Here is a 13,836-nt window from a genome sequence, read left to right as displayed (position 1 = left end):
CCTCTCAAGTTTCTGGTCCTCTTTATCTATACTTGTTCTATAGATTAATCTAGGGCCTTGAGGGTTGGCAGTTATGTACATCTCGTAGTTGCATTCGGGAATATATATAATATACATATAATTGTCGCTAATCATTATTAGGTTTTCCTTGGCCGATGTTTGGTCGTAAGCTTTTATTGTTTAAATTGCTAACGGCGTGTATTAAAAAGGATTGTTTACATAGTATATCCCCCGGGGGGGGGGGGGGCGTAACTAAAATTGTTATAGAAAGAACCTAATGAATAGTTCATTTGATATGGATCTCATTTGGAAAGGGAAGTCAAAGCAACTTGAGCAACGAAAGCGTCGCATACGGTGGCCGTTCATATGACGAACGATTTCTTTCTACTTGAATTGATATCTGTTATACATATGTAAAGCATACAGGAAGGAGCTGACACAGACCCGAAATAAACAAAACTGCATAATAAGATGATATAGGTAGCGATTACATGACGTTTAGGAATTCAACTAGGTTTGAAGAATTTCAAATTGAGCCCATTAGTGACTATGCTCCAAATACCTCCAATGGTAAAGGCCAAGCTAAAGGCAACTCCCAGCCAACCCAGAATCCAGTTGAAGTACCAATTGAAGCTGTATTTGGTGGGCTGCTTTATGAGAACCCACATGAAGCATGGATATGCGAAAGTCACCGGAAGAGTGAGTCCTCCCATCAATCCGGCGAGGCTTGAGAGAAAGGGAAGTGCCACTCCTATGAAGAAGGACACAAATCCAAAGAAAACTCGGAAGCCTGACCTCACCCATATTGAGCAGGGACGGTTAGTTCTGCTGGTGTACCCAGCTTCGAAACTGTCAAAAGCAGGCATTGAGTATATCTGGAAACTGGTCAAGCAGCTAAACACAACAAGAAGGAAGTTCAAGGCAAGAATCCCCCTTGAAATGTCATGGCTGTGAAATGCATATAAAGCCGCCAGAGTCCCTCCTTGAGGCATCTGTAACAACCAACAACACAAAATGACATCGTGTTAAACTCAAATGAATATAAGGCCTCAAATACTAAGAAATCTAGGAGACCCTTACCAGGTTTCCATAGGCCCAAAAGCCTCCAACAGCAACAGGGAAGAGGCACATTGCGATGAAGAAATATGCAACCTTGGCACCTTTCCACATCGGCACATGAGCAGGGTGCTTAAAAGTCGATGGCATTGTTGCCTGAAATTAAGAAGAAATTAACCATGCGTAAGCCTTGGAGGTACTTTTAAAAGGTGAAACTACAGAAACGGTGATTATTATACCTGAATTTCTAGGACTAAGTTGTGGCCCCTGAAAGCAAAAGCTATGATTCCGAGTGCATTCATGACAGAGAAAACAGAAGCAGAAGACGACGGCAAGGACAGAGGTGTGTAGGAGATAGAGGGTGGCCTTTGTTGGCTAACGGAGAGAATCCAGACCATGGTGGAGTAAGTAATGGCCGTGACAGCACCGACGAGTGAAAGTCCTGCGATTGAATTGAGATTTGGCAGCTGAGACAGAACAATGGACAGAGAAGTGAAGACCAGGTACCACTCAACGGTGGTTAGGGGATTGGAGGTACACGTAGGACCACAAACTATTTGGAAAAACAATTTCATAGTCTCCCCGCCGAATAGAATTAAAGCCGTTCCTGTTCCTGCTGACAAATAAACTGTTGGAAACAGAGATAGCCACACGCCTAATCTTTCCCCTGCATCAAACCAAGGAGAGGTAAGGAAAGGAAGTAGATGGTACATGTTGGTTTCAACTTAATTATGACTTACCGAATGCTGCCTGGGCGAGTTCCACGTATCTGTTGTATCTTTTCCCAGGAACTGCTTCGTGTAGCTGAACCAGAATCCATAGGGTGTATAGTTGCCAACAGTATGCTATAATCAAGGAAATGATTCCCCAACTCCTGCACAATATTTCGCCTTAGTGGCCTCAGATATACGTTCTCATGTACCTAAAACCTGTACTAATCAGTCCAATAATCCAATTGGACAGGTTTTCTTATTGCGCAGGTCACCAAAGAAATCACGGTCAAAAAGTGCTTTCAAATCGCAGAAGTGTCGAGGAAAAAATGTATACAGCTATCGAAGATTCGAAAGAAAGATTTTGGACAGTTTTGGCGGTGGACCCAGTGAAGGCTGATGCTGTGATACTATTTCCTTGCAAATAATTAAGCTTTGGAAAAAAGGAAAGCCAAAGCACCAAACAGATTGCCGCTGGCGTGGTTCGAAATCCTTTAAGCTATCATGTCTCATAAGTATGTGAGGCTAAAGGGAGACAGTTCTTCAGCATAACGAAAAAAGAAAGTTTTTAGGGACAGAAGGAATTAGTAACAGTGACCAATAAAATAATTAAAGCGACTTCATATGTACCGGTGGTGCCGCTGAAAAACAAATGCATCTCGTATTTATTCATTAAATAAAAAACTAAAATGAAATTATAACTATAATTAATTGATGTTTGTGTGAAAAGAGGAGTAAAGACTTGCATATAGTAACAAGTTATGAAGGTTGAGAAACGAAATTAAATTTTAAAATTCTAAACGGTGATAGAGGAGGAGTGACGAAAGAAATGTACCAGCCAAGATAAATGAAGGCAACGGGCAAAAGCAGCGCCTGGAAGCCAACACCAGCATTGAGGTTGTGAAAAGCGGCGTAGTAAGCATTTCCATTGCGAGACTCTGTGATCGGAAGCCATGCGTCCTGAGGGTTGAGCTTCGTGAGGTGGCCCACCTCCTCCAAGTAACCCTTCATGTTCACCAGCACCCTCTTCATCGGCGTTCCGATTGGGCTCAGGAACCTGGGCGATATGAACGACGTCGGAGTCCATGCGTTGGACGACTTCGCCTCCTTGGACCCCTGTCTCGGAGACCTCTGCCCCGACGGCGTCTGTATCTCGGGCGTCGACACTCTCGGCGTCGCCGGTATTGATATCAGCTCCGTCTCCGGCCTCTCCTCCATCGCGAGCTCGCTGACCCAAACGGAGTTCGCACTAGCCCGGTCTATTTGTCTCTACTCTCTTAACTATAATAGTAGCTACTATATAAGAAGAAAGATGAGAGCACAATCATGAATAAGGGGCTGCTTTTGTCCCTATGAATAAAAAGGAAGGAAATAATACTTTATTAAAGAAAGGCTTTTGATGGTTGGGAGCCAGGGAGGGGCGGGCAGAAAGAAAAAGGATCCGATAACTGTAAACTATGTGCCGTCCTATTTTTCACTTTTTTGGGGCCTCAGCGATATAAGCCATCTTCGAAGCATGAAAGTTTGTACATTTAGCAGGCGCCATGAAGATTTGTTGATTATTGTGAGAATGCCTCGTAGTGCTTTGGGCGGTTCTCGCTTGAAGCCTAGGCTGCTCTCACACCCATGCTCACTGCTTGCATAGCTCAGTGCTTTGGAACAATTGAAGCTCATTTTATGATTCAGTGGGTAAAATATCTATGGTTACGTAGGTATTGTTTCTGTTCAAATGTACCAAATATGAACATTTATTTATGGCAAGATGCGGGGGGATTGGTACAGACTTCAGAGGGTTGAAGACGCATAATATGAGGTGGGGTCCAAGGCGTGGGTATTGCTCACGATTTTTTTTTTTTAAATAAGGAAGAAACGTGGTCAAAGTCAAACAGCAACGAAATGGAGGACGGGGCCTGGATTTAAGGGGGCCACAGCTTGAGCTAACACGGCTGTGTTTTCAAAACATGGGAATATGTTGGCGTTGTTTTGAATCAGTGTGGGATGGGAGATATGATCCTTTGGCAGTAATGAAAAGAAGGCGGCAGAGAGAGGACATGGATGAGGGGCCACGCCTCCTACTCATATTCATGAGCACGGCAGTGCGCGTGATCTATTTTAATTCCACACTCATGACTCAGCTGAGGAGACAGCATCCTCACTCCCAATTATTTCTTTCCTCTCATTATTCTCTCTTTGCCTTCTTTTGGGTTGGGTGGTGGGGGGAGATATGGCTCACATTCCATATATTTTCCGCCGAAAGAACCCAATAAGCTCTCCGCAGCATTACGCCCCCATCTCCCATCTGTTCTGCAGATATTTTAAATGGTTCTATTTAGTCGTGGATCTCTGTTATGTTTGATGCTGAAATTTGAGGAAAACAATCCTTTCTTTCCAAACAAACTGTTCCTCAATGCGTGGATAATTAATCACAGCATTAATTCGGAGAAGCGGCCTCCGCATTGGCACAGCATACCATCGAGAACAAAAGGGGCTTTCAAAGAGGAAACATTTTTGTCAGTTGGGCTGCTCTAACTTAGAAAGCCACGAGCGTGCCGAGGGACGTGTGTCATTGAACCTTCCGGCCCATTCATTTCGATGACGCAAAGAAGTTTAGCCCAGAAAGAAAAATGAGTCTGCAATGCTCATGGATTTTGCCCTCTCACACTGGTCACCGCACTAGTGAAATTCTTAAATGATGACTCAGATAAATAAAATTTCACCAACAGGAGTTAGATCCAGAGGAAGAAACTAGTCTCTCATAACATGACGAATCAAGTTTGAATCCCAGCTGGGAGAGGTTCCCACATTTAGTGCCCGACAGTACTTCGAATAGGATTGTCGTCGAAACAAGTATTTCAAAACACTTAAATTCGTAAATCAAAACAAACTTCTCCACATATTTTTTATATTATAAAATTATTTTTAAAATTATGATTTGGTTTTCACCCACGTATCCTTTAACGATAACTAATCAAATTGAGATTCTCAAATTTATTAAAACAACCATCTTGCTTTTTATTTTTTATTTTAAATAAAAAAAACTAATTAAGCACTCTCGTTAGTGACAAGCACCGGAGTTCATGTGGGCCTTAGCTCTGAAGCTTTGGCAACCAGCTCCATTAATCAACGGCCACTGGAACTTCGGCAACCAACCAGTCAATAAGGGAGCTTAATTTTTTAAAACAAAAAAGATAAAAGGCAATATAGTTATTTTAACAAATTTGAAAATATTAATTTCCTCGGTTATATCTGCACTGAAATTTTATTTATTTGGATGATTATTTGAAAATTTTCAAATTCAAGGATTATTTTTCTCTCACTTTCCTTCTGAAAACGAAACCCACTGGAATTTGGTTTGCCTGAGAGTCTCTGCCCCCTCATTTGTCACAGAGGTTTCCGTTCTCCTCTCCCATTATTGATGGGCTTTCTAATCTCCCTTCTTACTCTACAGAGTCGCTCTGTTTCCAATCTTCATCAAGTCACCTCGTTTTGCTGATATGGCTATCCGGGTTACTTTTAGCTATTCTGGCTATGTCGCCCGAAGCTTGGTTTCGACGGCCGTTGTTCGTTGTTCGTGTCACGTCTACCCCATGCTTCCAAGAATGCTGGAGCCGGTCTCGCATGTTTTGTCCTGGCCAACAGAAGCATGATGTCAATTCCTCCTCCCCTTGCGGCGTGCGTAGTTACCATTCCAATTTCAGGCGACCCAAAACCAATTGCTGTGCTGGAAATTCAGCATCTACCTGTACGACTCTCGCGGCGAGAATTCTGGGTGATAATTCTAAAAACCCGTTCGTTTCGGGTTTGATTTCGATGATGAGTTCAACTATTGGTGTATCTGGTTCATGTGGCGTGGGTACAGCTGTTTGCGATATTTCCCCGTGGAAACCTACTTCAATTATACCCTTTCTACAGGGGTCGAAGTGGCTTCCTTGTAACCAGTCGATTCCCTTCATCGCAAGCTGTGTGAAGGATAAAGGCGAAACACGTGGCTTTAGCGCGAAAGATAACGAGGGGTCGGGGTACACTTCTAAGGATGTTGAGAAGACAAGCTGGCTTTTGCGCTTTTTACGAATCTGTTCTGAGGATGCGAAAGCTGTGTTTACTGCCGCTACTGTTAGTTTTCTCTTCCGATCATTCCTGGCTGAACCGAGATCGATTCCCTCGTCCTCAATGTACCCAACTCTGAATGTAGGTGACCGTATTTTGGCGGAGAAGGTTGGTACCCTTGAAGAATTCTTCTTCTTCACAAATTTAACTGGTATTTTTAGTGTATGATTCTATTTTAAGAAAGTATGTACTATCTGCCCCAGTATGGCGAGAATGTGTGTTTCTAATTTGCATCTGGAGGCCTTGAAGTGAATTGCCAAATTCAGATGTGGCAGCAAATATCACTATATAAGTTACCTTTTTCCTCGCCCTTTATCATTACATCTCTACTCCTCGCTCTTAGAAATCGTATTTAGTATAGACCCCAACTAATCCAATTGGTCTGAATTTTGGCCATTGTTAGTACAATTAAATATGTCATGTAAATGACGAAATTCTGGTGTTGAAGCTATTACTAACATATAAAGATCACCTTTTATCTTCCCCCTTTGATATCCTAATTCTCTTCCATGCATTAAGAAGCGATGCCCTTGTCCTGTATGTGTCTCCTTGAGTCCCCATCGAAAGGTTAATGATTCTTTCCCTCTGCTCATAGCTGAAAAGTAGGTGATCAGGCTGAGTCGGGACTATAGCACGTTATGTTTACTTGGTAACTGTTGTTATTTTGCCTCAGCTTTTTATAAACTGACTGCAATGGGTTATTGTGAACGACGTAACAGATTTCCTTCTTCTTTAGAAGGCCTGATATTTCCGATATAGTGATTTTTAAGGCGCCTCCTATTTTGCAGGTATCTTGTACTTATTTTGGAACGTATTGCTTCTCTTGCTTCTCGGCTAGTTTAATCTAAGGCGTGGTAATAATGTTTACTTTTTAACGTATGGGGCTTTGTAGGAAATTGGTTATGGTTCAGGCGATGTATTTATAAAAAGAATTGTGGCGAAGGCTGGGGACTGTGTTGAGGTAAGCTTTTAATGTTGACTAAAATGTTGGCGTTTTGGTTCAACGCTTCTTTAGCTACTATTGTTGTTTCTTTTTCAAAACTATAGCATCTTGATTATTAACTTCTATGGATTCTGGAATTTTTGGTAGGTTCTTGATGGAAAGTTACTGGTTAATGGTATTGCTCAAGAAGAAGAATTCATTTTGGAGCCACTCGCTTATGACATGGATCCGCTGGTAAAACCTCAAAAAAACATATTATTACATATGTAACTTTTTCCTGGTTGGCTCAAGAACCAAACGAATCATAAAAAATGGAGAATTGAACAACAACATTTCAGCTTAAATTCAAATTCTTTGATTCATGAAACTCAGTTTACCAAGCCAGTCGAGTTGGCATGCAAACTGCAGAGCTGGCTTGGTTCTTTCCCATTCTGATTGGCTATGAAATTTGGTTGGTTGATCTTGCCATTGGCAACGTGTTTAGGCGTTTTTCCCTTGATTGTTTTGGTTGCAGGTTGTGCCTGAAGGTTATGTCTTTGTGATGGGAGACAATCGCAATAATAGCTTTGATTCGCATAACCGGTAAAAACTGATTCTTCTTATTACTAATGTTCTTATTGTTTCTGTTGGAAGACATTGATCTAGGAGGGATGGAAGATCTATTTTGGCCCATCCGTGAAGGCCGTTCTTTATAGAAGGTCATGCTTATGTACTTGCCATCTGAAATTAGTTTGAGAATTGTGTGTGTGTAGGACTGTATGGAGACGCGGCTCCTGTTTTAGGATTAAGATCTCTAACGTACGTGTTGTGTGTGTGTGATAGGGGTCCGCTACCTATTAAGAACATTGTTGGTAGATCCATGTTTCAATACTGGCCTCCATCCAAAGTATCCGAGACTTGCAAACTGACTCCTGCAAATAATTGTGTGGCAATTTCTTGACATCATCGGTTGACGGCTTCGCGCTTTTTTGACCCAGAGTATGCTGTTCACTTTAAGAAATGTGCGGTGTGAATATATTCATTGATGACATAAGGGAACTCAACTGTGCCTCGCTCTGGTCGCATTCTGAGTATTTGTGCTCTTGAAAAAGAGCAAGGCCATTATCTCCCCCCCCCAAAAAAAGCGCGGTCTTGCATGCAGGGAAAAAAGAAGAAAAGAACAGAATTTTTTGTTTTCTTTTTTGAGCTCGGGAAAGAAAGCAACATGTTGATAGGTTTTTGTATGTGCCACTTCATGGTGCTAATGCCCGACCCTAAGGTCGACAACGAAGCTTCGTCGATTATGTGGGTGGCCGAATAAAAAAAAATGAAGCTTCCACAACTATGTGAATATGTACGGATGTATATTTATAGTGAAGTCGAGAAGTACTGGGTTTTATTTTTTTGGTAATTACAATTATTTTTATTTTTGTGTTTGCAATATTTGTATTCGATATAAAAAGTAATTTTTTCCATAATTTGAAAATTTTCTTCTCGAAGGAATTGCTACTAGAGCTTTTGTAAAAAGTTTTTGCTGCAATAGTTGCGAGTTTGTTCTGAAGTTATTCTCCTTCAGACTTTTCTACAACCATATGGCATGGCTTGACCATACTTGATTTTGGGCTCCTTCCATGATATGTGGTTTGGCCGAGGGGGAAAAGGTTAAAGAATTGAAAGTAAAATCTTGGCAACTTGCCGCCATAAATAAATATGTTGCATGCTTTTCATATTCGTCACAAGGCGATCAGAATCCCGAGCTGAAGCATTGTTCGTTGGGAAGACGAGGATGGCAACTGATCACATTTCGATGCTACTCTTCTTTCTTCTGATTCATTTTCAATTCTATCGTGACTTACATTTAGCACCCGCTTTGCCTCTTCTTGCAATCGCCTCCCCCCCTCAAACCGATGTTTCCCACCTATTGCATGTACGCCCCATTATCTGCCTATTTCTTTAATTTATAATAACTCATCTTTATCTCTGATTCTTTTGTTTCTTCTTTTTTCGTAACACTCTTGATCTGATTCTTTGTTTTATATCTGTCTGTTTCCATCCAACCACTTCTCTTTGTTTCATCGGTATCAGGATGTTTTAAAGAATATTTCAGCGAGGCTGAATTGGAATTTGGGGGATGTAAGAATTTTTGAGTTGGACGTTGTGGAGGCGAGGTTTGTCACCTTCCAGAATTATGAATTCTCTATTAAGTTGGACAAGAACCAGTTTGGCGCTATCAAATTCCCGGACGATTTTGTGTTTTGGAGAAAATTTAGAAAACCCAAAACCGATTTATACTCTCTTATTCATGGGGTTGCTTCGCGGGCTGTACTGGATACCTTGGAAATCGAAGGTCCACTCGAGCTTAGGGTCGATCCTCCTCATCAACTCTCCCTCTCCTTGCCGGTATATACCAGTTACCTAGCCTCCTTCGGTTTCTTTCTTAATCTTGCTTTAAAGAGTATTGGATTCTTTATTTTGTACTCGGTTTCCTGTGCTTGTTCCAAGAGCGTGTCCATCTAAAACTGCACACACTTGCATTTATTTTTTTCATCTGAAGAATTTCACAGAAAACATTTTGTGTACTCGATTACAATTTAATACTTCTCATGTTGCGAGTTAAAATTGTCAGCATAAATTCTCTTTAGGAACGATATAAAAGAGACGAATTTCATGAATTATGTTAAATGTTCAATTCCATTTGATTAACCAGTTTCTTGTGAGCAACTAGCGAGGATAACAATACGAGGAGAAATATGAGAGTCCGTTTTCACGTAGACGAATCTCTTAACGGAAAATCTGGCAACTAGCGTCATCGTCCTTCTTACGTTGCAAATTATATGCATATTGGTGGCATTTGGGTTGTTCTGACCGTGGTTTAATCTCTTAACAGATGAATATCTCGCATGCTGGTTTGAAACGCATCCTTGTTGGTGAAGGCATCACATTACAAATAGGAAGAGCTTTAGAAGTGTCCTTGCATTACTCGTCCGATTATGATCTGTTAATGGATGGAAGTATGACGTTTGACGACGAGTATGAGAGTGATTACCAGCCCTTCATGTTGTCATCTACCTGCATTCAATTGGTTTACGTACGCATATCTGGCCCTACGTCATTGGCTGCTTATGTAGAACGAAGCCCTGCTCTGCTCGTACGAACTGTTTCTATCCCGCACGACGCCATTCTGTTGCTTCCAGACAAGCACCTCCGTAGTGCTAGCAGGTACCAAAAGCAACCTTGCCCTTTTGATCCTGTGAGTACGAGATTAAGAATGGCCGAAAAAATTTGGAGGAGCCTTGTAGGGCCCGGGATGCTTGAAAACCCCATGTCTGTTTCCTTGGAAGCAAATAGAAAGGCGTCAGCTGCTGTCAAATTCCTCATAGGATTGGAAAGGGACGTCGGAAGAAATTACAGATACGAAAGGAGACACAGAGACGAGGAATGGTACAATCGCGAGAGGCGCAGAATTGAGTGGGTTCGGTTTGAGGTGGTGGCCAGACTGGGGCCTCACAGGCTCCACCCTCTTTCCTTCAAGAAATCCAGACCCATTCTCCACTGGCAAGATGTGAATTCCAACGAGTCCTCCACGACTTGGTACCCTGATCGTTTTCCTTACTTTCTGCTTTAGCCCTTTGTCGCATATTTCATGGCACTATGCTTGTAAATGACAATTCGCAGCTAGCCGTTGTAAGTGACCAGAGCATTTAAATAAAGCTGAGGTATTTTTTTTTTAATTTGGGTTTTTTGGGGAGTGGGGCGTCTACACTTTTGATATGGGGTCCTCGTGGGATTTGAACCCATGTAATATTCTTTGAGCACGTGACGACCCCTGCTGGGTTTTGGAATGCAGTTGCAAGTGGTCTTTTTTTTTTTGGGGGGGGGGGTTGTTTTACAAAGTCCCAAGTGCTCTTTATGCGTCAAGTTCAGTGACATATAGGGAGCTTGGAAGTCAGGAGTTACATGCCAGAAGTCCTTTTGGCAGATCAACTTTAGTCAATTTTTGTTTGGTGGTTGTTTATAATGCAAATTTAAAAGTCCATTTGAGAAACCCCGAAAAACACATTCTGAAAAAATAGGAGAGGGTAGCTTTCGGCTTTTAGCTTTTGAAATATAGTTAAAATTTTCGCTACGTCTTCCCATGTCGTCCCTTGAATGTGTGTGTGTGTGTTTTTATGTAATTTTTTTGTTTGACATGTCAAACTAAACTTTACATTATTTATATTTGTTTATTTTTCTTATTCAATATATTATTTTTGGTAATTTATATATGTAAAAATAATTTTCATTATAAATCATATGAACAACTTTCAGTTTATCGAATTGGCTTTTGAAAAAACAAATGTATTTTCAAATATATATATATATATATGACTTTTACCAAACACTTCCTTATTTTATTATAGGGAATATGGGAAAGGCGAATAAGATTACAGTTGTTAGGTGCTGATCAGGAATTTGTAAAGAATATATTATTTGCTGAACATAAAAAATTGTAAAAATTATTGTGATGTTTCAAAAAAGAGTTTTTTGTCCTAGACTTTCATTATTTAAAATTTTTTACTTCATTTTAAAACTTGTTTGGATTATAAGGTAAACCCAAAAGGAAAAAAAAAATCGCAGCAAAAGGGCCATTTTCGGGCCGCACGCACCGAATCGGAGTTGTTTTCTTCTCTTTGTATCGTAGCCCAATCTCAATCAATCATCGATCCTATAATTATTATTCTCTGACCGGGGAAGAGCAAACCTGTCGTATAAAAATGCGGCCCACAATAAAAAGAGTTGAGTCTAAAAGAATTAATTAGTCCGTGACAACACGATGCATCCGAGTTCGAATATTCTTACTGAGAGAGGTTCTTATATTTAGTGTCTGACAATATCTTAAATAAGATTGTCTATAATAAGAGGGTGTTTGTATTTACAAGGAAAAAAAAATGTGGCCCCACAGATCACGTGGCTTCCACTTGCTGGCGCGATGTTTTAAATGTTGACGACCGTTGCCGATCTGCCCCCCCTCTGCATCCCCCTCATCTGTCGCCTTCCTCTTCGCAAAATTACCAATAACGCCCCCGTTCCATTTCTAATTTACATTTTCCAGTGTCATATAATTACTAGATATTTTCCAATGTAAAGCATAAATTGAGAGCACTTGGCTTCCGGTAAATGGTGATATGGAAAAGAATATCCTGGGAACTGTGGCAGTGGGGGCCGAATATCTGGCACTTTAATGCTGAGATTTAAATATTTGGTCTTTTTAGCCAGGGCATCATTGCCTGCTTCCATAGTATCGCTTATCGCTCTACTTTTTCTCTCTCTTTGTTTGTTTGTTGGGAGAGACAATGTGAACGTGGTTGGTGGTGAGATGTATGGATCCCTTTTATTTCACGCCAAAAAGTAAAGGCGAGCATTGATCATGAAAGCTTTGAATTTTGGTTCATGGCCTGTGCGTCTGTGTGTATATCCGCACACATCGCCCATCCATTTGATTGTGATTACCTCGCTTCATTTCATAACAGGTGGTTCGATTAGGCCAGATTCCGGATTAGAACGGGATTATGTGGACCCCGCCATGCCCCCGAGGTCATTTCCAACCCCCGCCACTGAGGTCATTTCCAACGAGCTTTGCTTGTGGATAAACTCAGTTTCAAGTGGTGTTTGTTATGTTAGTTCCTATTCCTAACCACCACGGCTCGGCTTCCTGACCAAAATGACAACCCAACGAAATGGATTTATTTTTATTAAAACGTTTTCCTCTGGGCAGCTCATAAATTTGAAGTTCCTTGTTTTTGTTCGCAGACATGCTAGAAAAATATCATTTTACCTTGACCTAGGGTCTAATTATAAACCTGTGATTGTACGTTGTTGTATCTTTTGTTTATTTTAGAAGGAATAATATGTCACATGTTAAAACTTTTGTCTATATATGAGTTCGCGCATAATGCAAAAACTGCAACAATAAACTACTTATTGCGAGAGTCAAAGACAGCATGTCTCGTTTTTCAGAATTGTCTTCGCCAGCTCATTTTCCAAAATTCATATAATGCGTTAATTATTGTCGCTCTGCGGCACTCCTTCTCTCCCCAGATATAAATTAGATATGAAAATTAGTCTTATTAGTTAAATGCTTTAAATGCCCTCAGTTTGTTTTTTTCCCCCAAAAATATCCCATGTGAAGTCATCAAGTGGAGGTCACGCAATTAGTTTTTAAATTTAATTCGTGATAATCACAGGAAGGATAAAATGGAAAAGATGGATGCATTAATTAGCAGAGGGGTACACAATAACTTCCCCTCGTTCTTTATGATCTCGAAACAAAATAAGAATCCAATACCGGCATTTATGGCTATATGCACTTAACAAGTACTCGTCTGGTATTATTTATTTATTTATAAATTATTTTTAATATGTTGTATATAAATTAAAAAAACTTTAAATTTTAAATTTTATTGACTCTTATTTAAAATTCAACAACTTTTTAATTTTATCTATATCTAATATATATATATTATACCTTATGTAAACAAAATCAATACGATAATAAATGAAGGGTAAAATTATACATTCACATCACAAATTTTTCTCAACACCCTAGGAATAAGACTAAAAAATATCTCTTCTTTGCTCTATAGATAGGATCAGAGGAGTATTTAAATACATTATGAAATTTTAAACGGTTTAGGTACATATACTATCCTGGAGCTTTTTTAAAGTACATGCATACTACCTCAAAATATTTTTTTAGATCTAGTATCATAAAATATTTTTTGGTGTTTTTATCAGTAAGAAAAAATTTTAGAATGGTAAATATATCAGAAAATATTTTTAAAATGTCAAAAGAAATATTTCGGGATGCATTCAAGTCCAATCTTAAATTAAAAGGGGCTTCTATTTAATTAATGTTCTCGTACGGTCCTAACAAGCTATTTATTAATATGCGACGTTGCGCCCGGGAAAACGGTGATTTTGCATATATACTATGTAGTATATACCAATGGCCAAAATTTTTATTTATTTTGTCTTTTAAATTTCTAGTTTATTTTTTAAAAT

The 13,836-nt window shown here is 39.9% G+C and overlaps 3 protein-coding genes across 3 annotated transcripts; 2 read left to right on the top strand and 1 right to left on the bottom strand.

Moving 5' to 3' along the window:
• Positions 1 to 264: 264 nt before the first annotated feature.
• On the bottom strand, positions 265 to 3,063 carry LOC114716723 (lysine histidine transporter-like 8). The gene is made up of 5 exons (XM_028901769.1): positions 2,602 to 3,063; positions 1,797 to 1,930; positions 1,296 to 1,723; positions 1,081 to 1,212; positions 265 to 992 (listed from the first exon to the last, which is right to left on the bottom strand). Exons 1-5 carry the CDS (start codon positions 2,982 to 2,984, stop codon positions 507 to 509), a joined length of 1,563 nt encoding a protein of 520 aa, XP_028757602.1. The 5' UTR covers positions 2,985 to 3,063; the 3' UTR covers positions 265 to 506.
• Positions 3,064 to 5,117: 2,054 nt separating this feature from the next.
• LOC114716757 (probable thylakoidal processing peptidase 2, chloroplastic) lies at positions 5,118 to 8,223 on the top strand. Its single transcript, XM_028901810.1, is given in 7 exon segments — positions 5,118 to 5,340; positions 5,342 to 5,981; positions 6,593 to 6,661; positions 6,766 to 6,834; positions 6,964 to 7,050; positions 7,331 to 7,398; positions 7,639 to 8,223. Coding segments are annotated over 7 exon segments (1,131 nt in total). The 5' UTR covers positions 5,118 to 5,260; the 3' UTR covers positions 7,757 to 8,223.
• On the top strand, positions 8,126 to 10,524 carry LOC114716756 (uncharacterized). Its single transcript, XM_028901809.1, has 4 exons — positions 8,126 to 8,202; positions 8,296 to 8,722; positions 8,881 to 9,195; positions 9,683 to 10,524. The coding sequence occupies exons 2-4, from the start codon at positions 8,513 to 8,515 to the stop codon at positions 10,418 to 10,420; spliced, it is 1,263 nt and encodes a 420-aa protein (XP_028757642.1). The 5' UTR covers positions 8,126 to 8,202; positions 8,296 to 8,512; the 3' UTR covers positions 10,421 to 10,524.
• The last annotated feature ends 3,312 nt before the right edge of the window (positions 10,525 to 13,836 follow it).

The sequence above is a fragment of the Neltuma alba genome, unplaced genomic scaffold (assembly GCF_004799145.2).
Source record: "Neltuma alba isolate B1F8T4 unplaced genomic scaffold, ASM479914v2 tig00011687_pilon, whole genome shotgun sequence".
In the NCBI taxonomy this organism is placed as follows: Eukaryota; Viridiplantae; Streptophyta; class Magnoliopsida; order Fabales; family Fabaceae; genus Neltuma; species Neltuma alba.
The sequence above is the reverse complement of the archived record's forward strand: the minus strand, read 5'-3'. Positions and strand labels throughout refer to the sequence as shown.

Bases quoted from the DNA above. Each gene is read 5' to 3' on its own strand.
- LOC114716723 (XM_028901769.1), bottom strand. From the start codon at position 2,984: ATGGAGGAGAGGCCGGAGACGGAGCTGATATCAATACCGGCGACGCCG. The intron at 1,931-2,601 runs GTACATTTCTTT...AATATTGTGCAG, and splicing joins GCCTTCATTTATCTTGGCTG to GAGTTGGGGAATCATTTCCT. The intron at 1,724-1,796 runs GTAAGTCATAAT...GGTTTGATGCAG, and splicing joins ACTCGCCCAGGCAGCATTCG to GGGAAAGATTAGGCGTGTGG.
- LOC114716756 (XM_028901809.1), top strand. From the start codon at position 8,513: ATGCTTTTCATATTCGTCACAAGGCGATCAGAATCCCGAGCTGAAGCA. The intron at 8,723-8,880 runs GTACGCCCCATT...CATCGGTATCAG, and splicing joins ATGTTTCCCACCTATTGCAT to GATGTTTTAAAGAATATTTC. The intron at 9,196-9,682 runs GTATATACCAGT...ATCTCTTAACAG, and splicing joins AACTCTCCCTCTCCTTGCCG to ATGAATATCTCGCATGCTGG.